The sequence below is a fragment of the Lepidothrix coronata genome, unplaced genomic scaffold, assembly GCF_001604755.1.
Source record: "Lepidothrix coronata isolate B3197 unplaced genomic scaffold, Lepidothrix_coronata-1.0 Scaffold33, whole genome shotgun sequence".
NCBI lineage: Eukaryota > Metazoa > Chordata > Aves > Passeriformes > Pipridae > Lepidothrix > Lepidothrix coronata.
The window spans coordinates 2,795,898-2,822,912 of NW_016690213.1; the positions used below are offsets into that span (position 1 = coordinate 2,795,898).

General features: G+C 40.7%; 1 protein-coding gene across 4 annotated transcripts in view; it reads left to right on the forward strand.

Annotated features, from left to right (window-relative positions):
- Positions 1 to 668: 668 nt before the first annotated feature.
- EML4 (echinoderm microtubule associated protein like 4) overlaps positions 669 to 27,015 on the forward strand; it is a 151,733-nt gene continuing 125,386 nt past the window's right edge. For all 4 annotated transcript variants that reach the window (XM_017811756.1, XM_017811757.1, XM_017811758.1 and 1 more), the window contains exon 1: positions 669 to 742. In XM_017811756.1, coding sequence (XP_017667245.1) covers positions 718 to 742 — 25 coding nt within the window. In that variant the 5' untranslated portion in view covers positions 669 to 717. The remainder of the gene's footprint in view (positions 743 to 27,015) is intronic.

The following is a 27,015-nucleotide window of genomic DNA, read 5'->3' on the forward strand; positions in this document are numbered from 1 at the left end:
GTAGCGTGAACAAACGTTTCGAGACTCACGTATGAAAAAATCTCTGGTTTGATTGCTAGGAGCATTACATTAAGTCGCTCAATTAACTCTCACACAAACCCCTTATGACTACAAGCTTAGAAGGCAAACTCAGCTGTTGCTCCTCGCCGGCCCATCCCGGAGAAGGCGTGCTGATCCCAGCACCGCCGCTGCCCCTGGCCGAGAGCTGCGACCCGCAGCCCGTCCTCTCCCCCGTTCCTGGGAGTCCCTGAGCCGCGGGAGCTCTCGCGGGAGTCGCAGCCGGAGGCGGCCCCGAGCCGCCTGCCCGCCGGCGGGGGCTGCGGCGGGGCCGGCCCGCCCGCAGGGGAAGCGGCGGCTGCCAGGGCGGGCGGAGTCGGAAGCACGACAGCACGGGGCGCTGGGGCGGTGCTGGCGGCGGCGGGAGGAGCTCGGCACTCGCTGCCGTGCTGGGGTCGCGGCGCAGGGAGGGAGCCGGGCTGCTCTGGCCCCGCAGCAGCAGCAGAGCAGCAGCAGAAGGAGAAGGAGGAGGAGGAGCCGGAACCGCCTCCCGCCGCCGAGCGCGGGGAGCCGCCGGAGCTGCTGCCCCGGGCGGCTTATGAGCCCTGGGCTGCGGCGCCGCCGCTGCCTGCCGCCGCTCCGCGGGTGAATGAACCTGCCCCGGCCGACGACGACGGCGGCTTCGCCTCGGGCTGCGGCACCACTGTCCCCCCGCACAAAATGGACGGTTTCGCCGGGAGTTTGGGTGAGCGGCGGCGGGACGAGACGGGATGGGACGGGACGGGACGGGACGAGCGTGCCGGCAGCCGCCCGGCAGCCCTGCGGCGGGGCCGGGGGCGCGCACCTGCGGGCGGCGGCGATGCGGGACCCGCGGGCTGGGGCTGCGCGGGGCCGGGCGGGCGACGAGGACCGTGGTGCGGGGGCGATGCGGTGCCGGCCGGGCCGGTGCGTGCGAACGCTGCCCGCCGCGGGAGGGTGGGGAGGGGATGCCAGCGCGAAATCTGGTCAGCTTCAAACCATCTGTTGCGAGAGCTCCGGCTGCACTTGCCTCCTTTGTTCTTCCCTCCTGCGCTTTCACAGAGTTAGTTGCTGGGCTTTGGGCTGTTGGCTTATTTAATTGGGGTTTTTTTGTTTGGTTGTGGTTTTTTTTTTTTTTTTTTTTTTTTTTTTTTTTTTTTTTTTTTTTTTTTTTTTTTTTTTACGTTACTTTGTTTTTCGTATCTCCCTGTTGCTCCGGGGCGAGAGAGACCCCGGCCGGGAGGGCGCCGCGGCCCCGGGTGTCACAGGAGGAGCCCCAGGAGCGCGGACAGCTCTGCCCTGGCCCGGCTCCACGGGGCTCCCTCGCACCCCTGGAAAGCTGGGGGCGCTGACGGCGTCCGTGGAGATGTTAGTGGGGAAATGGGCGGCTTCCCGCTGTCCGAGCATCCGTCCGTGCGCCCGAGGAGCCCTCCTGGCTCCCTGGGTGTCAGGTTCCTCTGCCTGGAGCCGTGGCGTGATCGAAAATATTTGCTGCTTGCTCATCTAAATATTACAGAAAACTGACAGGCTGCGTTCCCTTCAGTTTTATTAAGGCTGCGGCAAATGGTCAGCAGTTTCTTGGAGAAAAAAAACCAACTCCACCAGCCTACTTTCTGACTGGTTTGAAAGACAGATTGCATGGGGTACCAAGTTGTCCTGACTACAAGTGCGAGCTGAAAACGTATCCAAATGTAAGAGTTGTAAACTGTGTGAGTTCTTATTTCTGCAAATTGCAAGACCATTGTCTTTGCAGTGCTGGTTACCTGCCGCTCTCATCGTATGCCTTCTATTTGCTTTCAGCACTCCTGCATCTGTTGTAGGCACTTCGTGATCAAACTCACTCCAGCTTTTGTAGAAGAATAAATCTGTGCCTCTTAAAAATCAGATTAATTTTTTTTTTATGTCACTCCAGTGAAATCTGTAGCAATAGTGAATAGTTCTCAATTCTCTGGAAAAATTGACTCATTTAAATACTTCTGAGTGTGATCCTAACCTTTCAGGTTTTTGAAATGTCAACTCCAGCATTTTGGGCACCTGTCCAAACCAAACTGGTGCACCATAATTAACAGTATGCTTTGGTAGTTTGGCTCTTTGCCTGATATACTGTCCTTGCTCAAGTAACTGCCATGGCCATTTTATATCTGGCGATCAAAAAGCGACACGCAGAGGAATTGTACCGGTTCTATTCTGGGTTTTCTGAGGGAAGATTGTGCTTGTGGGTGACATATGCAAATGTGCCATGTTTAATATTTATGAACCTCTTTACCCAGCAGAGGAGCTGATCACCATATCAAAGCACACCGATATTGCTTTTAACTCATAGAGTATTGGCCCCGTGAGGTTGATATTTAGAAATAATTGTTTTCTGCTGAAAGTGGAAAAAAACAATTATTATGAAATAATAAAGCGTCATTTTATTGCACAGAGGTTTCTCGTCGAGCGGTGGCACGGGATTGTCAGATTGCCCAGCACCGTGTGTTGGAGTGGTGATGGGCTCTTTGGGGTATCCCATGTGCCTTATTAAGGGCGACTCCATCTGGACCTTTAATTTGTTTCACTCTTTGGTCAGGAAGGTACTGTGATTTTGTTAGAATTTAATGAGGATTAAGCTCAGCTCAACCTTTTAAACTGTGTATTATGATATTCACTGCTAGTTGGCCTTTTGATTTTGCTTTTGTGGCAAGCAGTGATGCACAGTGGTTTTCTGGGCTTGGGCTGTGGAGAGGGCATTCCCAGAATCTTTAGCTTTGAAGTATGAAAGTTTGTGTGACTTTCTTGTTTTCAGGTTTGAATCATGCTGCTTAGTCCTCTTCTGTGTTTATAATCACTTGTTGGCTGTTCTAGCTGCTAACGACCACATAATGTTCATAAAGATGTGTGAATTGTTCTGAGACCTTTTTTTTTTTGGCTTTTTTTTTTTTTAAGCATCTCTAATTAAAATCTAATGGCTTGGATTTAATTAGATGTCTGCTGAATGTCTTTTAGGAAGGCCATAAATTAATGTGCTTTAGAATGAAATGTAAAAATTAATTAAAATTATTGTTGGCAAAACTGTGCTATCTCTGTATGTGCATGCTCAACCAGTCAAGCGAGCTTATTAGAGAGCAAGTTGTCCTTCTAATGCCTCTTGTCATTATCTGGAAGGCAAAATGTTATTACAGATTGTGCCCTCCAGCACAGGCAGAAATACCTTCTTACATGTCTCTTGTAGTTGAAAATACTTTATGCAGCTGTTTTCTTTTGGCTTCACATTGAAATTTTTATGAGAATAAACATATGAAAGAAACCATTTTATATGTAATTTAGAAAATTGTTTTGATTATTAGTTTAGTAAATGCTTATGTAGCACTCAACATAAGAATGTACCATTACTGTATACAGTAAAAAAAGCCTATGTGTTATGAGTTAATTTGCACAGTTGAAATACACATTGATTGACTTTTTATAAAGCACTGAGTTATTTCAGGTTTTCTGGGACTTCGATACCTTTTGGATATTGCCAGTAGCAAAGTGGTTATTGAATCCCATTTATTGTCTCAAGTAGGACAGTCATACCTTACATTTGAGCATTTCCAACATGACAGTTGTCAGAAAGCTCAATGGATTTTGGTCATCTGCTTTTTCAGATGCATCCCTCAAAGTAAAAGAATATGCTGCTGAATGGGAACAAGAAGCCTGGGGACTTGAACCGAGTGCCTGGGCTCTTGCCTTGTGCGCTCGCTGAGACAGGAGCACAGCTTGGGCGTCTGGCTCTCAGTCTGCCAAGTTCCCTCACGTCTTAGGGTCCTCATCAAAGCAGCCTGAAGGCATGCATCTTCATGGGAAAGAAAGCTCTGTTAATTCCACCAAAACAATCAAGCAGAGAGTTCTATCAAAAGCGAAAAAAAGGCAAATAAACAAAAAGCCCATGAGGGAAATAGTATAGCCAAGGCTTTCTGTAAGTGTTGTCGTGCTTCATCCCTCTTTCCTGTTTGGTCTGTACTACTGCCCTGTATCTCTTCCACACTCATTACTGGTGCCTGTGAGCCCATGGTGAACTGGTTCAGATATGCCCATCAGAGGTCTGCAGGACTGTAGAAGGCTGACAGTTTTGCCAGTGGTAATTTTGGTTTTTAGGTACCATCACGGATTACATTGGTTTACAGCCTTCCTGCCTGCCTCTGTGTTTTGGTGGGTTTCTGCCTAAATTGGCTTGTTATGGGAGTAGGAGAAGCATGACAGATGGTGGGAGGGAAGCAATAGGAGCCTTCAGCTGAGGGTAGTGGAACCTGGTGGCACTGTGCCACCTAGTTGTCAGCTCTTAGGGTGGCTCTGCCGTGTTGTGAACCTGCTGCAGTGAGGAGGGCAATGCCTTTCTTAGGCTTAAAATGTAACTTTCTGATGCAGCTAAAGTCCACTTTCAGCTGAAAGGTATCTCGGAGTTCTGTCTTAATATGAAGCATTTGTCACTCTGTCACTTCCCCGTGGCACTCTTAAGCTGTTCATTTATCTTACTTTCTGTAAGGTTAATTGTCAAAGGTATGTGATCTACTAGATTTGGAGTTATGAAGAGTCAACCGTGACAGGCTGCCTGGGGCTGGTGAGGAGTGCTCTTTGGTGGACAGTTTTCCATTGCTTTTAGCTATCGCATTGTTTTCTCGTCTGAGAAAGCTTCTGTTAATTGAACTCTGTAACAATAACTCATTATAAACAAAGATATGGAAGCATTCATCAGATTATGTTAAAAAAATGACTACAGCCTTTTCCAAGTTTGTCACCAGCGTATGATAACAATGTGGAAGAAAGAATTTCAACAGGACTCTCTCCAGTGATGAGGTCTGTGGCAGAATAGTAAGTGATAAAAAAAAAAAAGTGAAAAAGTCTCACCTTCTGAATACTACCATGTTTTTTGTGCAGCTGTGCAGAATGCCTTGAAGCTTAGAAGCAGTCTTTACTGAAGGATTCTCTATGGTTGAAAACATTTTCACAGAGAAATTAAAATCACTCTTGAAGTCTCAGGCAGGCAGAAAAATGTAGGAATTTTTTTTAAAGATTATTTGAGTTTATGCGCTTTTTTCAGAGAAATAGAAAGTAAAGGAGAGCTGAAATGACTTAAGTGGAGACCAGTGTTTGCTCTGCTGTTGGTATTAGTGGAGGGAGAACTAAAGACATAAGAAAGACTATTTTTTTTTATCATTTTATGTAATATCTAAATATTGTTCTGTCACTGTATACATACTGCAACTAACTGCAGTTTATATGCTACTTACTGGAGGAGTGACATGTAGGTAAGTTCATATTTTCCCCTCCCCCCCATTTCTTTTACTGGGTATTGTATAGAAGTTTTTGAAAAAGATTCCTGTTTCATAGGTATTTCATATCAGTGTTGGGGTAGGTACTGAGGCAGTGTTGTGAGTATGTGCTGCTCCTCTGCACTGGAAGAGCCAACAGTGTCTTTTGAACCCGTGTCTTTGCGAAAACCCAATAAGCCTTCTCCAAAGCCCCCAGAATGTGTGGGCAGGTCTGCCAGAGGGCTCAGGGGAGCTCAAGCGGAGAGGATCTTGTGGTTGCTAGTGCTGTGAGCCTGGGAAGTGTGTGTGGATCATGATTCATCTCTGGCTGGGCTTAGTACCGAGAAAAATGAGTGTGTGGGGCATTTGTCATTTATTTGGGCTAGAATATTAGGTTTTATTGTTGCCCGTCTAGACTGCAGAAGTGGCCGTGGTGCTGCAATGCAATTGCTCATAGCAACGGCAAGTTCAGCCTAACTGTTCGTGGGATTGCTGTGTGCTATTGTCAGTGTGCTGGTCTTCTTAAAAATAAAAGCTTTGGCAGGACGTCAGTCTACTCTGCCCGAGAAGGATGGCCTTGGTTGGTGCCAAGGGTGATTAAACTACAGCAGCGAGGAGGACAGGCTGTTGGGTTCAGAAACTCGGGGGTGGCTCACTTTTTGCTAAAGGGGTCTTTAGTTTATGGGCAGTGAGAAGGAACCCTTTGCTCTCTAGCCAGCAGAGAAGCAAAGGATTATGTACTTAAAAAACAATCCTATTTTTGCACAGAGCAATTGGCAATATTTGCCCTAGTTGTGAGTAATACTCTCACTTTTACAAACAAACAACAAAAAAAAGAAACAGTATCTCAAACACAGGAGTCTCTATGAGAAAGACTCTTTTCTCTCCTTTAGAAAGGCTTTTAATGCCTGGGATGCTGAGAATAATTTTTGACCTTACAGTGTGTTTTTCATACTCTAACTGAATACTTTTGATATGGGAGTAGAGTTACCTGACAAGATTGTCTCTTGCCTGAAAAACCTACTGTGAAAGGATTTTTTTCCTTCTGTACTTTATATCATAAAGTATATAAGAAGGAAAAAATTAGTCAAGAACAGTGCTATTAGAAATTCTCTGAAGCATCATTTTGTTTTTTAAGCGGCATTATATTGCTAACGGTGTTACTAGTAAGTACAGGGTGATTTGTATGTTACTGCTTGCTCTTCAAAGGAACTGCTTCTCTTCTTTGTGTGGTTTGTATCAGTTACTGAGGTTTATTTTTCTTTCTTTCTTTAGGTCCTTGCTAAATCTAATCCTTAATGAATGCGATCTTAAGGCCAAGAACGTTGTTCCTGTTTTACCCACACATAATGTAATAGGAAGGGTGTTAGAGGATAATTAATTTTATAGCACATGGCATGTGTGATGATCTCCGCTCTTGCTGGTACTGAGCATTTCTAGTACGGACAGTCTTCTGTTTAGGACATGAAAATCACCTGACTAACAACTTTCACAAGCCTCACTAACTTCCTTTTCAAGAAGTCTGTCTACAGTTACTTACGGTCTCAGGTGGAACCACTGCTCGCCTTGCTTTTCCTTTCTGTAAACAAGTGAGCACAAGAACCAGCAGTTTAAAGAGAAATTGCTTGCCTTGTTTTCATCATCTGCTTCTTTAGGTTGATGCAGAATTCTAGTTTTCTGGGCTTTTCTTTCATGGGATGCTCAAGGATGGGTACCTGGGCTTTCTGACCTAAGACTTCTTACGGGGTTGGATTAACTAGAGGCTTTTTTTTAATTAGCTTTTTGATTGTTTTGCCTCTCAGTGGGTTGACTCTTTTGTTCATCCTCAATAGTTTCAGCCTAACTTGTTTACTAAATATAGCTGGGTCTTGTTCTTTAACTGCTGGTTTCTCAGACCTCTTTCCTGACTCTTTAATGGCTGCACTGCTGTACTTTGCGTGACAGCGCTGTTCATTGTGAAGGACAACTGTTTCAGCAAGGGTTTGGAGAATCCGGTTTCTTTCTTTGGTTGGTTGTGTACACTGCCTTTCTGCCCCATCTAGTGATGTGGGTTGCATGCTCTTTCAGCTTTTAAGCAAGATATTTTTGAGTGCAAATATGTCTTATTGTAATGAAACCTAAAATCAGCTCTTAAAAGAAATCTCTAAAACTCAATTTGCGAGTATTAACAGACAGAGTAGAAGTAGGCTTACTTTTTATATTTAAATATGTTTTCTTAACTTTCTGGAGCTGCTTGCACTTGTGAATGACTCTTATGCATAATAGAAGTGCAGTGTAAGGGGCAAGAGAGGGAACAACATAGGTATGCAATATAAATGGATATATTTTGGAGAGGTACAGTTTCATTGAATTTCAGATGTTGTATTAAATTAAACAAAAATACTTTCTGTTGCCTCTTGCCTGATTCTCTTGTTTCACTGGAACTCCACTCATAGCTGTGAATGCAGTGCTCCAGCCTGGAGTTGGTTCCCATTTCTTCTGCCGGTTTCTCTGGGCTTGAAAAATAAGCAGGGGGTGGGGGGGAGTTGGAGGGGAGGCTGAAACCAATGTGTTTTGTGTTTGAATATATTTTGGATTTGTGTAAACAGTTTTAATGCATCAAGCTAAATTGGCAGACTTTCATAATCCTCTGGGAAAATTGGGAGTTTGAAACCCAGTGGATAAATTAAAGTAAAAAAATTGGTTCTAAGCCCCAGATTTGGCTCCCTAAAGGGATGCTGTAAATTAGTTACATCTAGAAATGTGGGTTTAGTTAAAGTAAATGAGAATGCGTTTCCATGAGAACTTTATAATTTTAAAGACAAAAGAGCTGGATTTCTTTATTCTGAGTGGAGGACACAAAAGCAAGTAAATGGCTATTGACAAGAGAAATTTATATTTGCTGTCCAAACACAGAGGTAATGATTTCACCACTCTTTATGGTCTTTAATGAAATTATGACATAAGGGTACTAGAAATTGTTTTAAAATGCTTAAATTCAGTCAGCGGCTGAGGTAAGCAAGCCTGCCCATACATAACTAATTTAGCAATCCCAAATATACATAAGATGGTAGAACTATTAGTTTCCTTATAGTTTACTATATGTTACTTTTTACTCTTTTGAGAACAAAAGAAAAATGTTACCTTCGCATCAGAGTTCTGATGAGTTTTGTGCCCATCACTGTATGAAACAACAGCAGTAGGGTGGGCTCCAGTTTCCTTCCCCCTTATTCGTGATCACAAGCTGACCATGCCATTTTCTTAAGACATTTCCTGTTGTGTGCATTATATGGATCTTTTCTTAATTAGAACTCTGGATTTCATTGGCAAGCTCTATTTAAAAATGGCAGAGTAGAGACCAGTCTTACAGGTTTAGTTTTTGAGGAAAGACATCACCTCCTCAAACTAACTTTTTTTTTAGTCTTTATTATGCATCTTACAGTACCTTTGGCTTCTATAACTAACAGGCAAACTTTGGAGTGGCTTTGAATTGTAGACGTAATCCTTTAGGTAGGGCATGACTGACTGAATTCTTTTCCAGGAGCAGAAGATATTGGAAACCTGACCACGTGGAATGGAAAGAAAAGGGTTGTTGTTAAACATTTTCTCACACATCTCTAGTTTGATGTAGCTGTGGTGAAGTCGTGCTTTGCGTCGGAGCAGTTCTGATATGATTGCTACGTGTGTACGTCTGGGCTCCTCTGGGAGCAAAGTCCACTTCAGATATGTTAACATCCATTGCAACTGTTAAGATTTCGGGATTTTCGGAAGCAGCTCGATTGAAAGGAATTTCAGAAGAAATACGCTTTTCGGTATTTCCAAAGAGAGGTGTGGAAAGGAGGAACCTTCAGCAGTAGGAACGACAAATTAAACTCTTTCAGCTGCAAGATTCAGAGACATGGAAATACTCATGTCTGCCTGCATAGTATCACTTAGCTTTTTTAAACAAGAACTCTAACAAGGAGATAATTACAACTTTGTTTAGCTATGACATTCTGCATTGAACTGCTATCTCCTCCTTTCCCAGCATGTACTGTGCAAATGCCATCAGAGAGACCTAGCAGGAAATCACTGGTTTGTGTGGCTGTGTTGCTTGTTTTCTGAACTCTAAACATGTCCATTAAAGCGATGAGGCAAGGGGGACAACAACAGGCAGTCCAAACTCTTTTTACCTTTTTTTTTTTATTTTTTATTTTCTTTCATAGGATAAGCATGAAACAGCACCGAGTCCCTATGGAGAGGTTTGTGGTAGCTGTAATAAGCACTGCTTTGAGATCGTTTTAGACTCACTTGCATTGAGGTTGGTGATGGGGAAGATGTCTGCATGTCTATTTCCTAAGCATTTAACATAGGAGATGGCAGTTTTCCATGAAAATTATATGACATATTTAAGAAAGACGACATGTTGGCAGTGCTGTTCTCCGGATTTGTTTTTTTTTTCTGTATTTTCTGTAATTTTTGACTGTAGTATTTTCTGAAGGATGCTTGGAGGGGTGAAGGGTTGGTTATAAACAAAGAGGTGAGTGATTGGAGATATTTTCAAAGTAGGTTTAAAAATGGAAATTGCTTGTCTTCCTCTTAAACATAGAGGAAAGTGGGTATTAGACATAGTTGTAGGAAACAGTAAGCAATTCAGAGTCTTGGAAAACACAGGTTTTTTTCTGAACGCTCAATCTGACTTACTAGTGTTTCATTAGAAGTGCTGCTTCAGTATGGCACTGTTCCCATGCTGTTTGCTTGAATAGCTAACCTGAATGGTTAGGTAGAAGCCTAAGTAGATGTGAATACATATCCATTGCTCCTTATGTGCTTTTTCAGTTCTGGACATGAACATACTCAGTAAGTGGGACTTGTACAGCTGTGTGACTGGGATGTTCTATGGATCATAAGCTAAGGGATGTCAGTGATATGCCTTTTCCAGGGGACTTCAGTACCATGGAGTAATACAAATACAGAAATGAATCGTCTCAGATGTCCTGGTTGTGTGTGAGAGAGTTGGGAGCTGCAGTGTCAGGAGCTCTGTCCTCATCCTGTGATTGGGTTTGGGAAGAAATGAGTGCTGGCCCCTGAGTGCCATAGAGCCTTGGGTGGTGCATCTCCAAAGTCTACCCAGCATATAAGTATGTAATGGCATTACAAACTGATATACATTTTTATGATTTGATTGGAAAATTGTCGAAGTGCGGAGAATACAAATAATTTCTGTGTGAGATTAACATCATGCCTTAAGTTTTTCCAGGCTAGCTGGCTTAGCTGCAAAGAAAATAGGTAGAAGCTATCAATCTGCGAATTTGTAAACTCTGAAGTTTAGAACCACTGCAACCAAGGATTGAAAAACAATCCCACTTTATTCATGATGTGGACAAATACAGACTAGAAGTTATTGTTTAATCACAGAATGGTTTGGTTTGGAAGGGACCTTAAAGATCTAGTTCGTACCTCCCTGTTGTGGGCAGGGACATCTTCCACTAGACCAGGTTGCTCAAAGCCTCATCTGATGAAAAATTTAATTCTAAAATAGACTTCCATGTTTCATTTTTAGATGCCAAACCTGTTAATAGTTGTTAGTTATTTAAATATTAGTTAAATATTCCGGGTCATATGCATCAATTACTTACTTAGAACTGTAAGGTATTTAGAGTGTATGGCACAGGAGGGAGAAGAACCTTCCTGTCCCAATCTTTTGAGTGTGACAATTTCATACATTTAAATTTAAAATTTGCAAGAATCCATTCGGGGCTTGTAGGCCTAACAACTTTATCACTGTGGGTCTTGCATTTATTTGGAGTGTGTTTTAGAGAATTTTTTTGGTGATAACTTGGCATATCATTCTATTTTCCACTTGGCTGTTTAAGTAGACAAATGTGCTTTGGTTTGTCAGTAAATATCCTACTAGAAGTTCTATTTTTAAAAAAATATTTCCAACTACCTGGCTTTTTTGTTTCTTTTTCTGTGCCAGCAGTGTTTTTTATGATATCAAGATGCCAGTTTCTGCTTACCCAGTTTTGTGAGCCCTTTCAGACTAAGACTGCTGACCCTTTGTCAAGTGAGAGCTCAGGGCTATGGTCCAGGTGGCTGTGTTGCTTTGTGCTTCAGCGGGAACCTGAATTCCAGCCCAAAGAGAGGCAGGACAGAGCCTGGTTCAGATTTTTAGAGGATGCTGTGATCCTTCTGCAGCGGAACCCACCGAAAGCACTTGTGAACCTTTAAGAAGTGCTTAGAATGCTGGTAGGAGAAATTACATGTGCATGCAGGATCTGTTCTGTGTAAATGGAGTGATAAGTGACTTTGGAGGGATTCAAACTGTGGGCATCCAGGTTGGTGGTTGTTACCAATCTCTGATCTTAGTGTACTGCAGAATGGTTTCTTATGAGTTAAATATTGTGGTGTGTATTAGCAAATGCAGGAAACGTGATTAGTTTGGAGGAACTTTACATTGCTTTTTCACTGGGATAATTTGTCAGTGAGTTGGTGTAGTATTGTGTGGGACTCTAATCTCACATCCTGTTTTCTGAACTGAGATGGGAGACAGTTTTCTTTATATCAAGTCATCTGAATTTTGAACAGATTTTTGATCATTCATTTCATATGTGTGTGCTGAGCTTGTGGTTCTGCTACAAGAGTGTTTGTATGTGTGTAGTGTTCTACTTGTAGAGGAATATGGAATCATGAGAGTATTTAATTTGAATTTTATTAATCAAATGCCAAAGTGGTCATCCATCTCAAAAATGAAGAGTGTAAGCTGTTTACTACTGTGTTAAGGTATTTCAAAACACATGGATGTAAAGACTGCAAGCTGTACAAGCAGTGTCACTCACTTTGTCTGTGCCTGCAGAAAGCCTTAAAGCTTAATGTGAGACCTCTCTCTGAAGATGGCTGGACTTGTGGGAGGGAGAGTGGGCATTCTGAGCTGCTGGGTGAGCACTGCTGTACCTGTGTGTTCTGAACCTGGGGTGCTTGCCCAGGACCAGCAAGGAGGTGTTTTGTGAGAGGGAGGAAGTTGCTTGGTGTGTTGAGTAAGAGCATCTCTAAATGAAGTGAGAATGTGCAGCTTCCACTCCCACAGGGATCACACACACAACATTTTTTGCTGTTTCTTTTACAGAGGGCTTGGATCTCTGATGCCTCTGTATTCAGTCTCTTTACTCCCATTTATTTGTCAGGTCTTCCTACTTTAAGTGGTACTGAAAGTGTGGGCCACCAAAGAGTTAAATGTCTGTCCTCTAACTCAGATGTTTATGGGTTGTAAACTATGCCTTTATTCTGGATATACTGAAGTCAATGATAAAAGAAAATAGTCCTGTTAGTGTTGACAGAGCAGAGAGTTTACCTTTTGTTTCTCTCTCTGCTATCAGTTCAGTTATTGCCAAGATAAATAATACAGGTATGTATGCAGAAGTTCTTACTAAGATGCTTTTAATTATCTGCATTTGCTTAATTATTATTTGCAGGAGAAATTTCAATTTCCTGTTCCTGTATCTACAGCAGCTTTACCAGCAAAAGGTCTCTAACTTGGCTGCTGTTTTTCCTGAAAGAATGGTAACATTTGCTGTTTGTTTTTTACAGACCACAAAGGGTTGTTTTTTCAAAGCTATAGATAAATTGACAGGGAATTGCAGGAAAGTGAATTGACAAGAAAGCATGCATAGAGTATTTGCAGCATATAGCGTACATTGTATTTGTTGGTGTATGTGGATTTGTGTTTGATAGGATCACTTACATCTGACTCTCAGTCTTTACCTGAAGTTAATTTAAACAGATAAAATTTGAATAGCCCTTATTTTTGTTTCCAGAACTTAGTGGGAAGTTTCCAGACTGTTTTGTGCATGCATCACAGAATCACAGAATATCCTGAGTTGTAAGGAACCCACAAGGATCATCAAGTCCAACTGTTAAATGAATGGCCCATACAAGGATCGGACCCACAATCTTGGTGTTATCACCACCAGGCTCTAACCAAATATATACACTAACACACCCACTGACACCACTTCCACCCCCTCCCTCAGTTTGATTTAAAGAGATCAGTCTGGCCTTGTTTAATCCATAGATGAACATGTCAAAGAATGCCATTACAGCTTGTTCTGGAACTGGTATGTTACATTTTCAGCGGCATCTTCAACAGATCTTTTTGACTTCATCAAAAACTGCATAAACCCATTACATAGTGCTCCTAAAATCTCATTAAAGTACATATGCGTTATCCAGTTGAAACACCACTATTATAGAGTTATAGAATTGTTAAGGTTGGAAGAGAAATCTGGGATCATTAAGTCCAACTGTTAATCAGCACTGCCATGTGTACCACTAAACCATGTCCCCAGGTGCCTTATGTAGATGTGTTTTGAACACTTCCAGGGATGTTGACTCTACCACTTTCCTGGGCAGTTGATTCCTATGCCTGACCACCCTTTCAGTGAAGAAACTTTTCTTAATATCTAATCCGAGCCTGTCCTGGTGCAACTCGAGGCTATTTCCTTTTGTCCTGCCACTTGTTTCCTGGGAGAAGAAACTGATTCCCACCTTATATATAACATATCTGTTGTGTAATATAGCCCTATTTGGACATACTTTTTTGTATGTGTAATTAAAGCACATTTTAATTTCCTGTCAATATTATTGGGTCTTCATTGTCTTATGCATTGCAGTGAGTATTTTGGTTTGCAAAACTTTAAGCTCACTTTGAAGTAGCTTTTTTTATATTGCTATTTACATAGTCTTTTGCATACAGTATACGAATTAAAACTCAAGATACCTTCAAAGTTAAACTAATTAACAGGTAAAAGGAGATAGAAATCTTTACTAGAAAGAAGTGACTTGCCCAGGATGAATAAGATACTACATTTTTGCCAACAACTCTTCTGTACTATCATACGGTCTTTGGGTATGTATTTTTAGAAGAAAAAATGGGTAGGGGTAATGTTAATAACCAGATATGAAATATAGTTTTGACTTACTTACAGGCAATTTTGTAGCAGGGAAGGGAAAGGAAGATGTCTGACCTTAGAGAAAAGGCCTGTAATCAGAGGCTGTAGGACCCACTCTTGTCTGCTCTCTGGGAGGTTTCACAGGGATGCTGACAAGCTGCGGCTGGTGGAGAGGTGCTCTGCAGGGCAACTCATGTTTCTTCCTGCTGTTTTAGACTGCCATAACATGTGCTCCTCACTATAAATACCTAGATTGTCCAGTGCTGTGTAATTTTGTAGAAAATCCAGTATCTCTATGGATGTTTTGTTGTCATTATTTTTTTTTTAACTTTTATTCCATGTGAAATATTACTTTCTGTTTTTCACTGAGTACCATTTAACTTCAAGTTTTTGCTCTTGAGATAGGACCTGAGTGTGTTTGCTGTTAGCTTCTAAGCTGACCTAATCCTTGAAGAGGAAGGCGGGGAAAGGTGCTGATCATCCTGCCTGCATACTTGGCAGCGGAGAAAGATGATACTGCAGTCTGTCTTCCTTTTCAGGATTGTTGCATTAGGGATAATGGTGGAGGTGACATGAACTTAGCATTTCTTTTTATACATTAAAAGTACATAAATTGTGAAATGGGGAGGCCATCCATGCTGTCTTTAACTGATACCTCATGGATTCCTTAGCCTCAGCTGGTGACTGCACTTCTATCGATGCCCTGGCCTTGTATCCCCAACAGTGTGTCTCCAACCTTGTGGTGGTGACAGATTGAAGTCATCCCTCAAATCTGGGGGCCTGAGTGGTATGCAGGGAGCAAGGCTAGCACAGCTTTGGTGGTGCACAACCTAAACCCCATGTACTCCTAGTGTGCCCTTGCTTGTCATAGGCTACCCTGTGTAATATCACCCTTCTTCTAATCTGTGCCATCCTCAGACGCTGACTTTTAGTGGCTTCAGCATTATAGAAACAATTTTCTGCCTCCTGGAAGCAGCTGTTAGAATAGGTTTTAGCCATTGACCTTTTGTGCTATGTTAACCATTAGTATTCTCCAAATGGAAAACTGAATCACATTGATGCTCTGAGAACTTGATGTGTTGCTGGACCACTTCCAGGATCTTAGAGCATGAGGCTGCTGCTGCTGGACTATACTGGCTGTTCAGTCCAACAAAGTTCTTTTCTTCAGTTCTCTTCCAACAAGGACCATCCTTCTTATTTAATAAGATGATGGGTGCCATATGGCTTTCTTCATTACCCTCTTCTTTTAATTTTTCCTGTGTACTTATGCATCAGGAGGACCATCTTCCGTACTAGTAAAACACTGAAAGTAGGTAAGTTTCTACGTTTTTTTTTAGGGACAGTTTACTTACAGTTTTATGAATTAAGAAAATGTTTTGTTGACATTAGTAAAAGAGACTCCTAGAATTCATGAAGACTCTTACATTTGTGGGGTGGTTTTGATGTTTGGATTTTTTTATTGTTTTTCTTTTGCTTGCAGAATGGTTAATGCATTGAACTATGAAAATAGGAAACAACTTTTTTTTGCAAAATAGAGCTACACTTTTTTAATGTATAACAAATAATCTTATTTTATAGGCCTTTTTATTAGAGTTTTTTAATACTCTGAGGTACCTTCCACTTCTTTGTTAATCATTATGGTTTGATTATTTTATTTGACGTAACTCGTTTTCCAAAGGACTTTTATTGCTGCAATTACACACACAACACAAAACTTAGAAGGAAGTGCAACATCAGATCACTGGAGATCCTCTGCTGCTTTTACAATTTTTATGTTTTGTGGTGTTAATGATTTCTTGCTGGGCACATTGTGTTCCACATATGTGGTGTCTATTGTATCTGCTTCATTACTGAGAATATTTTTTGAACCCACATACATCAATGTAATTAGTAGGAAACCTATCTTTTAGTTTTTAATTGAACACACAGTTGTATTTAAGTGCTTGCCAGTGCTGCTTCTTTTATTGATCTAGCAAATGACTTATAACAGTCATATAAAATAGTTATAATTACCAAGAGGTAGTGCAGCTCTTCTGTTACATATTGTGGTCTTTTTATTGCCATATGTGGTATTCTGCCATCGTTTTGCATTTTCTTTCTACTTCCTTTTGAGTAAGCTGCATATTGAGCAGTTCAGCTACTTTCTACCTACCAAAGAACACTCAGTTTTAGTTTTGAGGCAGTAATTTATAGTCCTTTGGTAGGTCAGTGTTCCTGTTTGTATGAAAACATCTCTAAAAGTGTCAGCAAGAGCAAACTAGATGGATTCACGTTCTGGTTGTGTTTTTACTACATTCCCTCCTTGGATGATGGACAAGACACTGCTGCCTTTGGGTCCGTGCTTTGCTCTGTGTGTGTAAGCTCAGCTGTGTGGTACTGTGCTGTATTGGACTCAGGAGGAGCTGAACCCAGTCTGGAGGTGTTCCCTGAAACTCATGACTCAAACCATGTGGTGCATGAAGCTGTGTTGGAGGACCACAGAGGGCTGGTGAGAGACAGCTCTGGAACTAGAGGACAGCGAGCTACCCTGGGGGATTCAAGGAGAGAGCTCCTGAGCATGGCTCTTCTGCCTGGGGGAAGAAAAGAAATTTTTTTTCCTAATCCACTTTTATAACCTCTCTTTAGGTGAATACTGAGTACTGACTGTATTTAACGGCAGGAGGGTGAGAATAATGAAAGGCGAGCACTTGAAGGCCAAGTGAGATTTTGTACAAAATGTTTAGGATTAGCAGTGTGCCCATCAGCATGATAATGGGTATGTTTCTGCAGAAAATTAGCTAGTTCCTGATTTGAGTTGCCAGGCTAGGTGGTTTATCTTGTAGTAACTACTTTCTTGCATGTGACAAGCAGTAACTCTTCTATTGTCTCTTGTTGGAGAAGCCTTTCAGTTTTTCTAAGGAGTTTTAAGACAGTGAACGTTGTAGGCTCAGCTTTGCGCTCCCCAGAAAGCCCAGGTGCAAGAGGCCTGGTTGCATAGTGTTACATCTGACTTTGGTGGATCACTGTTGGTGTCTGGGTAGGAGGTTACTGGGAGGATCAATTTGTCATTGTATCTCTGGGGGACAGAAGATGTGGGTCTTGGAAGTGAGCGGGCAGACAGTGGTCTGAAAACTTTGAAACAGTGGCAGTAACACTGTACCTCTGCTCTTTTGAAGAGCTCTTGAATTGAGGGGAAAGAAATTAAAGAAGGTGCCTAGCTGTTGTGTGCTGCCTGGTATGGCCAGCCTGTAGTCTGGTTTCCCTTTGCAAAGACCTGTCTGTCTCTGTTGTGGAGCTCCTGTCTGCCAGCATGGTGGAGTCTGTGCACTTCCCACCCCACAGATGAAGATATCTCCTTGAGGCATGGCTGCAGAGCTGATGCTGTGAGGGGGGAAAATGACTTGATATGGTAGTGGAGCACTTGGGGAGCCATTGTTGAACTTTCCCGTTCTTTCCAAAACTCAACAGCTTTCTTTTCCCTCTGTTCCTTTTTCTCTACTTCTTCCTTTCCTTCTGCCATCCTCAAAAAGGGTGTGTGAGTAGACAAAATGTATTTTCCTTTCCAAAACCATCTGAAAAAGGTGGATGTGTAGCATTAGGCTATGTCATTGTGTAATCTCAGAAATCATATTTAAACAAACATAATACCTTTTTTTGAACCAAACCAACCCCAGCCTTGAAATTTGCTAATGATATAATTATCCCTTTTTACTATCATTATTTGTCTAGATGGCCTTGTTAAGGCAGTTACGCATTCATTCCAGATGAGAAAATGTGTTTCAATTGGTTTTACTGTTGCTGTATGGTAAAAGAAAAAAGAAGCCAACCTAATTCTGTCTCTCAGAAGGTATGCATTTTATGGAAATAGCCTGATATTAATGAATTAATAACTAACTTAATATTTCATTTACAAGACCAGGTTTTGAGCTTCGTATTCTAGAACTGGTATGTTGTGGAGCAGCTAATCATAGGAAAGGCAAATAAGTATCAGATTGCAGAATTTTTCTACATTAAAAATGTGACCATATGTGCCTCTGAATAATTCCACATGGAAGGCTGCTGCTTTATAATTTGCTTTCTATTTAATTTCTTTGGAGTTCTTTACTTCTCTCTTTTTTTTTTTTTTTTTTTTTTTGGTGTGTGAACAGGTCAATCCATAGATTTATTACAAGCAGAAAGAAATAAAGGAATGCAAAATAATAGTTTATATCAGCAGAGGTTCAGGTTGGATATTAGGAAAAATTTCTTCACAGAAAGAGTTGTAAGGCATTGCCCAGGGAAGTGGTGGAGTCACCGTCCCTGGAAGTGTTAAAAAAAAACTTGTGAATATGGCACTTGAGGGCATGGTTTGGTCGTGAACATGATGGTGTGATGGGTTGACGCTTAGACTTGATGATCTGAAATGTCTTTTCCAACCCTAACGATTCTATGATTCTTTTTAGTTTGCTAGTTGTGTAAATCCCACTCCCCAACATTTTGGTTGCATACCTGAGCTAATAGGAATGTGTCAGGTTTAGATTGGTCGTATAGACCTTTACATATATCATTATTATGTAGACCCTAAGTGATCACAGTTTACAGCACAATTTTTTTAATATGTATTTTTAAGAAGCATGTATCGAGAGAGTTCCCAGAGTGAATGTGAAACCTTTCAAATAAAAAGGGCAATATTTGAGAAAGTTATAAACCTCTGAAAACAGTATTATAATGAAAATTGTTTTGCAGCCTTGACTCTGGCTGCCAACAGTAGTGCACCGTGCAACCGCTTTTGAAAGAAACATACTCTTGAGAGCTTGTCAGTTTATTCTGAATCCCTTCTAAAAAAAAAAAAGAAAAACACAAAGTACTCTATTCTATCAGGTAATTTTATGGACTTTTGTGTTACAAAAAAACCTTAGAAATAGGCATAAGCTGGGTCCATGTTGTCAAAGGCAGTGGTTGAATATTTCATCTCAGTAATTGCAGCCGCATTCTCATGGTAAGGTGAGAAAAATGTAATTTTATGTTATAGTTAAAGAAGTCTTAATTGTTCCTGTATCTGAGGTCACCTGGGACTCCCTTGCTTCAGGAGTGGGTTGTAGTAATGCTCTTACCCTACTGCCCTGGGCAGCTTGATCATTCTTTATCCCCACATGAAATGCGTTTCTGGCCCTTATTAGTCCTACTTTCTTTATTCTTTATGATAGGGCAGTAGAATATCCCAAAGTAGTTCAGGATGATCATTGCAATTTTTACTATGTGTGTCCATTTGTGTTTTCCTTGAGTTTTCCTATATACTAATTTCTCACACAATTTAACAGTATTTTGTAAGTCAGTGTGTAGGAAATAACAACTGTACCCGTGTCATTAGATTCTTTATTTTTAATTTAATTCAAAACATCACATGGGGTCTGTGTGCAACTTATTAATAACACAGATCAAAAGTGCCTCTTCCAAGTTGGTTTTTCCTCTCCATCCTCCCTTTTTTTATTTCTGCTGCCACAGTCAAATTTCAGGGGTTTAAGAAAGGCTATGTACTAATGTACTAATTAAGTAAAATGTAACTATTTACTTCATGGCAGAGGAAAGATTTGGTTTTGGCCATGACAATTACTAAGTCAGAATATCTAGAAAACTCATTTCCATATCTGAGAACTTTATCCTTCTTTTACTACTTCTTGGGATTAAATATTGATTAAATTATTGCTTATTTGGGAGCTGTGTGAAATATAAAATACTTTAGAGCCTTTTTGCTTTTAAGCCTTTAGAAGCTTGCCACACTGACTTTCAATGGGTCATTTAAGTAAAGAGGTTCTTCATGTGCTTTGGTGAGGTATTAACTCTTTGTGTCTGCAAAATACAGTTCTTCTTTATGTAATGTAAGAAAACAGAGTTCTGTGATATGCCCTCTTTACAGTAAGTGTAAACATGAGTACGTTTTTTTAAAATCCCATTAGTTTCAACTTTAAGAGAAATCATCTTGATTTTTCAAGAAGCAGCATCTTTGTGGAAAAGTGCAACTTGAGTAAAATAGTTTCTGGAGTACAGAACCTACTGTACAGTGCTATTTCTGAAATACTGCTAGGAAAGAGGCCAGGATTAGAAGGGGAGCAAAATTTAGCAGTAGGGGGACTGGAATTGCTAGTGGTAAGCTTTTTCTCATGCTTGTGACTGTATCACTTTTATGCAGGAGTCTTTTAAAGAGGGATACTGTGATATTTCTCTTTGTGCTCAAGTACTTCTGTGGTCATTTTTATCTCTGGTTTATACTTTTTTTTGTTCAAATTCTGTATTTTAAAAGGTTTACTCACTTTTCTATGAAACCTTTGCCCTGGCCCTTCAACATGTTAAATAAAAACAGTCCTTTGCAGCTAGATATTCCTGTTGACTGGCTTGTCTCTTATGCAGTGTGTAAGTTTAAATATATTCACAAGCCCTTGTATATAAGGAGGAGAGTATTTCCTTGCAGTTGTTCTGAGAAACCAAGGAATGAATAAGCTTTTGCAATATTACACTTATTTCCTCCATTGCTTTATAAGAACCCCCTCAGAAATGCTGCTTTGCAAATGAAATCCTGTCTACAGTTCATTTTAGAATTAAAATAATTTATCTGGTGAGCAGTTAACCTGGAAAACTTGCCTTGACAAGTAAGGCTGGTTAGCATGCATGGTTGAGGTGTTCTTTGCCTGCGTTTTTTTATTTTTAAAGCTGATGTAGCAGCAGTGAGGCACCATCTGGCATTTTTTTAAGGTTTGTGATCATTCCTCTGCATCAGGGTTTCAGGAAGACACTGTCACCACACCCACCAGCAGCTCCCTCTTCTCTGGGGACTCCTTTTCCTGGTATTTCCTATGGTGCCTGTGGGATTCAGCTGTTCAGAAGCATTTTGTGTGACTTGTTCCAGGTAACTGGATTTTGCTCGAGAGTCAGAAGCCCACAAGAAAAACCATTGCAAACTGGCAAAACCTGCCCACATGTGCCCTTGCAAGGGATGGGAGGCTGGTGGGGGGTGTACATGCATCTAAGATCTTGGAGTTTCTTATGACAGAAACTGTGTTCTGGAGCAGAAGTGTGTAGGTCACTCAGTTACACCAACACCAATTTTCTGTGCAGAACACAAGGGAAAATAGTGTGGGGTGGATGCATAATCAGCTTAACAAATGGCTGAATAGGTTACATTCAGTCTTTCTGCTGGAATTACCTTTGGGTAGAAATCAGGCATGAAGAGCATGGGGCCATATGGAAGTAATTTGCTGAAAATATGAAGAATTAAGATTTGAAAAAAGGAAAGGGATGCTATAATGGGAGGTATGGTTATCTCCCCCAGCATATCCTTCCACACAAGCTAATGGTATTTCCTGAGGTGAAATGTGGGCTACCAGGAGACAAGAGACAATATTAAATCTTGAAGTAAACGCTTGAATGTTTAATTAATGTACTACATTAGACTACAGAAATCTGAATATGTGGGGAGGAGAGGGTGCCTTAGGAGCACAGGTGATTGCAATAACCAAAATGTATTGAAAGATAAGGTGATGGCATTGCATAAAAATCTAGAGTATTGTTGAGTGTCATAACTTAGCGATACAATTAATTTCTAAATAGAGAAATTCATCTGTGTTAGTCAAAAATCCCCCATGCTATGGCTTTTGGCATGGATATGTTTATAAATGGATGATATTTGGTTTGAAAGGCACCTTTTGATTACTTTGCTCTTTCTATGTGGGTATATTTGAGGTTTCTATTGTGAGATATCTGAAGAAGAAAACAGTAGGCATGTTCTTGATTCTGCAAAACATTGATGCACCTCCTGAGTAGAACTGCTAAAGAGGAATTGTAGCTGTTCAAAAACTACTTGTAGCAGGTGTGCTCTGGTTAAAATGCTTAAATATAAATGTTTCAGGTTTGTGTATCCCTAACTGCATAGACAGTGATTTCTCCAGCTCTTTTTGGTGGTCTAGTATGATTACTTTAATTATCCAAATAAGCAAATCTGAAGTGACATGGAAGTCAAAAAAGTGCAGTTATACAATTAAGTTTTCTTAATATTTTCAGTAGACACGTCTAAACCTCCAAGTTGTATAACCTTCCATGGTACCAATATTAGCTGCACTACATACTTTCGTCAAATGTCTAAGTGGTTATTCAGCTTTTCTCTATTTTATAAATGGATTTACCAGATGTATCTATTTAAATCATGTATTTCTGATGCTACACTATCTTGAGTCATGAAGTCTCATTTGCTCAGACTGCATTTTTGTAAATGACACTTGACAAGCCAGCAGACAGGAATTCAGAAACTGGTAAGAGTTGGCATCTTTAGTTACTGATCACATTCTGCCACACGTGCTCTCTCTCAAAGATGTTCTGAGGTATGTTTTGGGTTTTTTTTCCCCTCCCCTTGCATCTGTTCATGTAGGGCTTGTTAGCTAATTTGCAGATGCTTTAGTTGGGCTATTTTTGTGTTTTATTTCTTTGCAATCAGGGAGCTAACAAAAACTGTTAAATTTATTTCATGTGTATTTGTATGTAGCTTACAGTACTGGTGTAGGTGGTTTTACTTTGCAAGAATGTAATGCATGCTCAAAGTGTTAATTTGTATCTTGGCAAGAATGGTAGGATTTAACATCTTTCCTGTGTTTTTGACAGCATTCCTGCAGTACCTATTCAACATGTTTGGATGTACTCCTTTCATCAGAAGTCTCAGAAGACTTAATATTTTGGCCAGCAAAACAGTGGATCTTCTACTGAAATAATTTCTTCCCTGTTTTCCATTCTCTTTATGATCATTTTTTTCTTTTTCTTTTTTTCCACATGTATGCTTGTATAAATTGCACTCAGTTCAATAACTATTTGTACAGCTCATGCAGAAACTCTTACAATAGAGGCTATGTTTTGTAAATGTCAGAATTGCGTTCTTAATAAGAGGTGAATGTTTGCAACGTCTCAACCTTTATTTTTAATTACATATTAGTGCATAAATTCTCCAGTATTTTAACTTCTGCAGTTACTTTCACCCAAGTCTGGTCACCTTGGTCTCCCTAATTTTCTTGTGGGCTTGTTTGTAAATGCTCACAACTTTAAGCAACATGGAGTGAGTGAATTTTTTTTTTTTGTTAGTATAGTGCTGGATGAGCCTGTTCTCTTTTGTCTCCCTTCATTCTTCCCCACAGACCATCAGTGTAAACAAAATCCTTCAAAATAGGAGTTTGCAAATGAAAATAGAATTTTCAGTACAGTAGATGAGATATGTCCTCATAATTACAGGAAGGGGGAAGGTTAATGTGTGTCTAAGAGACAGCTTTTCTCATCTTTGGGTTCTGCTGGCACCTATGTTTTTCATCAGTGTATGTTCCTCTTGTTTCACCTTGCCAGGAAATATAAATTATGGCTGGATTCCAGTCTTTGTAGTAAATTTCAGTTAAGACTTGTGAAGCTAACCTGGACTTTAGACACACAATATCTTAGTTATATTTATTAGGAAAAAATAATAATTACTTGTGTATTCCATATGTAGAGTAGACTGGTTTCACATTCTCCAAAGAGGTGGAATAGTTCTGTCCACTCTGGGCTTAAACTATCAGATATCAAATCACCAATCCCTTACTCTCTTCTCTTTAACAGACTTTCTGTCGTGAGGACTATCCACCAACATAAATCGAAGTTATCACAACAGACTTTCCTGAAGTTTTTCAACACAAGCAACAAAAGCACAGACCCACTCTCCTTGATAGGGTTATGTTGATTAACATAAGCTGAATTTCTGGCCCAGCATGTCCAGTGCTCTCAGTTCCCAAACATAGCCATACTGGCTCTGTGAGACACCAGTGCAACATTTATATTGGAGGAAAGTTTGTTGTATCAGCTGTGTTACAGAAAAATCTGTTTTCCCTAGGCTGTTTGTTACAGACTTTTCATTGTGACTTTGGCTGCTTATCAGATGCTTCTATTTAAACAAACAAGTTTTCTTCCCCAAGTTTTCCTGAAGACATCCTGCAGTGAAGTATCTCTGACTGAGACAAAATCAGTGACACATATGTATTTAATAAGTGACATCAGGATTTGTTCAAACACATCAATAAATCAGTCACTGAATTGTGTTTTCAAAGGAGGTTCTAGTGGGAGTAAACCAGCAAGCGGAATTGTAAAAATTTCCATTTCAAGAAACTTAACCTTTTGTCCCAGATGCTTGATCCCCTTCAACCCAAATCTATGCTGCCAGCATCTGTACTACCTGTGTTTTTGCTCAAAGGTGAGCCACAGAAAAGTATGATTTAAGGTAGAAGTCCTTATGTACAGATATGTCAGAACAACTGTGTGTTTGCATTTCTGGATTTTTTTTTTTCTTCCCCTTTCCCATGAGTTCTGACCCAGCATTTTGGAGCATCTGCTGACAAGGGTATGTCAAAAGCCTGTAGAGTAGTATCTTCTATTCTTGCATTTTGGCTGGCAGTGCCTTTTGGCTTGCTGGTATATTACATTTGTAATCCTATACCATGCATACTCTCCTAGAATAGATCATAGAATCACTGAAAAATGTAGGTTGGAACTGCTGGAGGTCATCTGGTCCAACACCCTCCAGCTCCAGCATGATGGCCTCAAAGACGGATAGTGTTACTCAGGTCTTGCTCCAGTTGAGTTTTGAATATCTACAAGAAGGGAAAGGCTACAACTCTGGGTACAAAGGGAAAAAAAACAGATTGAGGATGTTTAAGAGCTAAAACAGATTGCCAAGCTGGAGTTTCCCTTGTTGACTCTTCTTTTTGTACCTCTGAAGAGAGTTTGATGCACTTTTTTTCTGTAGTCCCTGCCCCCCAGTATAGTGAAGAGTTGAATTGGATCCTGCTTTTACTCTTGTCTAGGCTGAATGAATGTAGTTCTCACAGCCTCTGGTCTTACATGGTATGCTGCAGCCTCCTTACCATTGACTCTCTCCAGTTAAGTCAATCTCCTCTGTACCGGGAGTTACCAACCTGGACGTGTGTCTGGGTACCACCCAGAGGGGAATAATAATTTCTGCCAGAGTGTTGGCTGTGATTCTGCTCAGACAGCCCAGTGCATGGTCAGCTTTGGTTGCTGCAAGAATACCCTGCCTGACCCCTTTCAGTTCATCCACCTGGATCTTCAGCTTCTTTGTGCTGATCACCCCAACCTGCACTGCTGCGAGGGATTTTCCTGCACTGCTGCAAGGCTCTGTGTTTGTCTTTGCTGAATATTGTGAGACTGCTGTCAAATCAGTCTTCCAGTTTGTCCTGATGCTGGGGAATAGCTGTTCTATACCCCATCATTTCAGTCCTCTCCAAGCTTGATGTCATAGATTAATAGAATTGTTTAGGTTGGAAAACACCTTTAAGATGATCAAGTCCACCCATTAACACAGCACTGCCAGGTCCATCACTAAACTACATCCCTAAGCCGCATCTCCATGGCTTTTAAATACCTCCAGGGGTGGTGACGCAGCACAGAAGTTATTTATTTAATGTGACCTTAATTTTTCCCTTAAACTACATTAGGAGTGGGGTATTGATTACTATTAAATGGTATGAGGGTGTGTCCATCCCACTGACCAGATAAAGTACTATTGACCTGGGTAACGACCCATGAGGGTCACCACTTGAAATTAACTGCCAGTAGGACCATTAGACCACAACCACTGCATTTAAAGCCTGGTGACCCAGCTAGTTTTTCATCCCATTTCTAAAACTAATCATGTATCTTCTTCTCTCACCCAATCCTTACATTTCAGCAATGGAGATTTAATAAACAGATTAGTGGAAAGCTTAACAGTGGAACAGAAATTATTCATATTGTAGACTTCTAAAAATGCATTGTCACATTTAAGGAGGAATTGGGAATTGTTTATGAAAAAAAACAGAATCCAGCAGAGGAATTTTTTTGTTCGTTTGTTTTTAACCAGTCTATATTTGTGAAAGTGGCACATTCAAAGTGATTTGAACTGAAAAGAAATTAAAGGGAGAATTGCAATTGGCTTGGGTTAATTTTTTTTTGGTACTAATTTACATTGTTTAAGCTTAATTGCACTGGTTGTGTGTAGAAGCCCTTTATAGGAAAAGCAGTTGAGGAAGAGGGGTTTTAGAGGAAATGCGTGACAGTAAAACCACAAAGTATCATGAGGGTTCAACATATTGGAACTATTTTTAGATAATTTTTGCTTTAAAGTCACTGAAGTTTTAAAGCTGTTAAATAAGACTTTTTTATTTTTTTCTTTTTTTTTTTTCTTTAAAATTTGTGAGACTCTTTTCTGGATGTGATGGCAAATTATTTTTTGTTAGTCAGAATTTGTTTTGTAAAGTATTCTTGGTCTGAAAATGAATTTGTGTTTGGTTTGGATAACCCCAAGGTCTATAAGCATAATTGTCCTGAAACACTTCGGCTCATCCCAGCTGTGAGATGTGGCTCTGGAGAAGGTTTGACTGAGGCAGGGTGCAGGAGTCCTGTTTTACTGGATAGTGAGACAACGTGAGAGAGTGTTGGGAGGTCACAGCTGGACACTATGGAACTGGCTAAGGAGAAAACGGGGATGGGAGAGCATGTTTCCAGCCCAGGAACAATTGATGTCTGTGTTTTGTGAAGCATTTTCCCACCATGTACATGTGAAGAATGGAGTTACAAATAGAGGAAAACATTGTTTGGGAGGAGGCAGGGTTTCCAGTGTTGCACAGCACCTTAATGCTGGAATACTTCAGTCCAGCAGTCTTGTCTTAAGGGAGGATTAGTATGATAGTCCTGTTTTGCATTGATTGCAGGGATTTTATACCTCTTTTCCTGCTCTTCCTACCTCACACATCCCTCTCCATCCCCTTCTCCTTCCTCCTCAGCAAACTCACCAGTGCCCACCATGATCT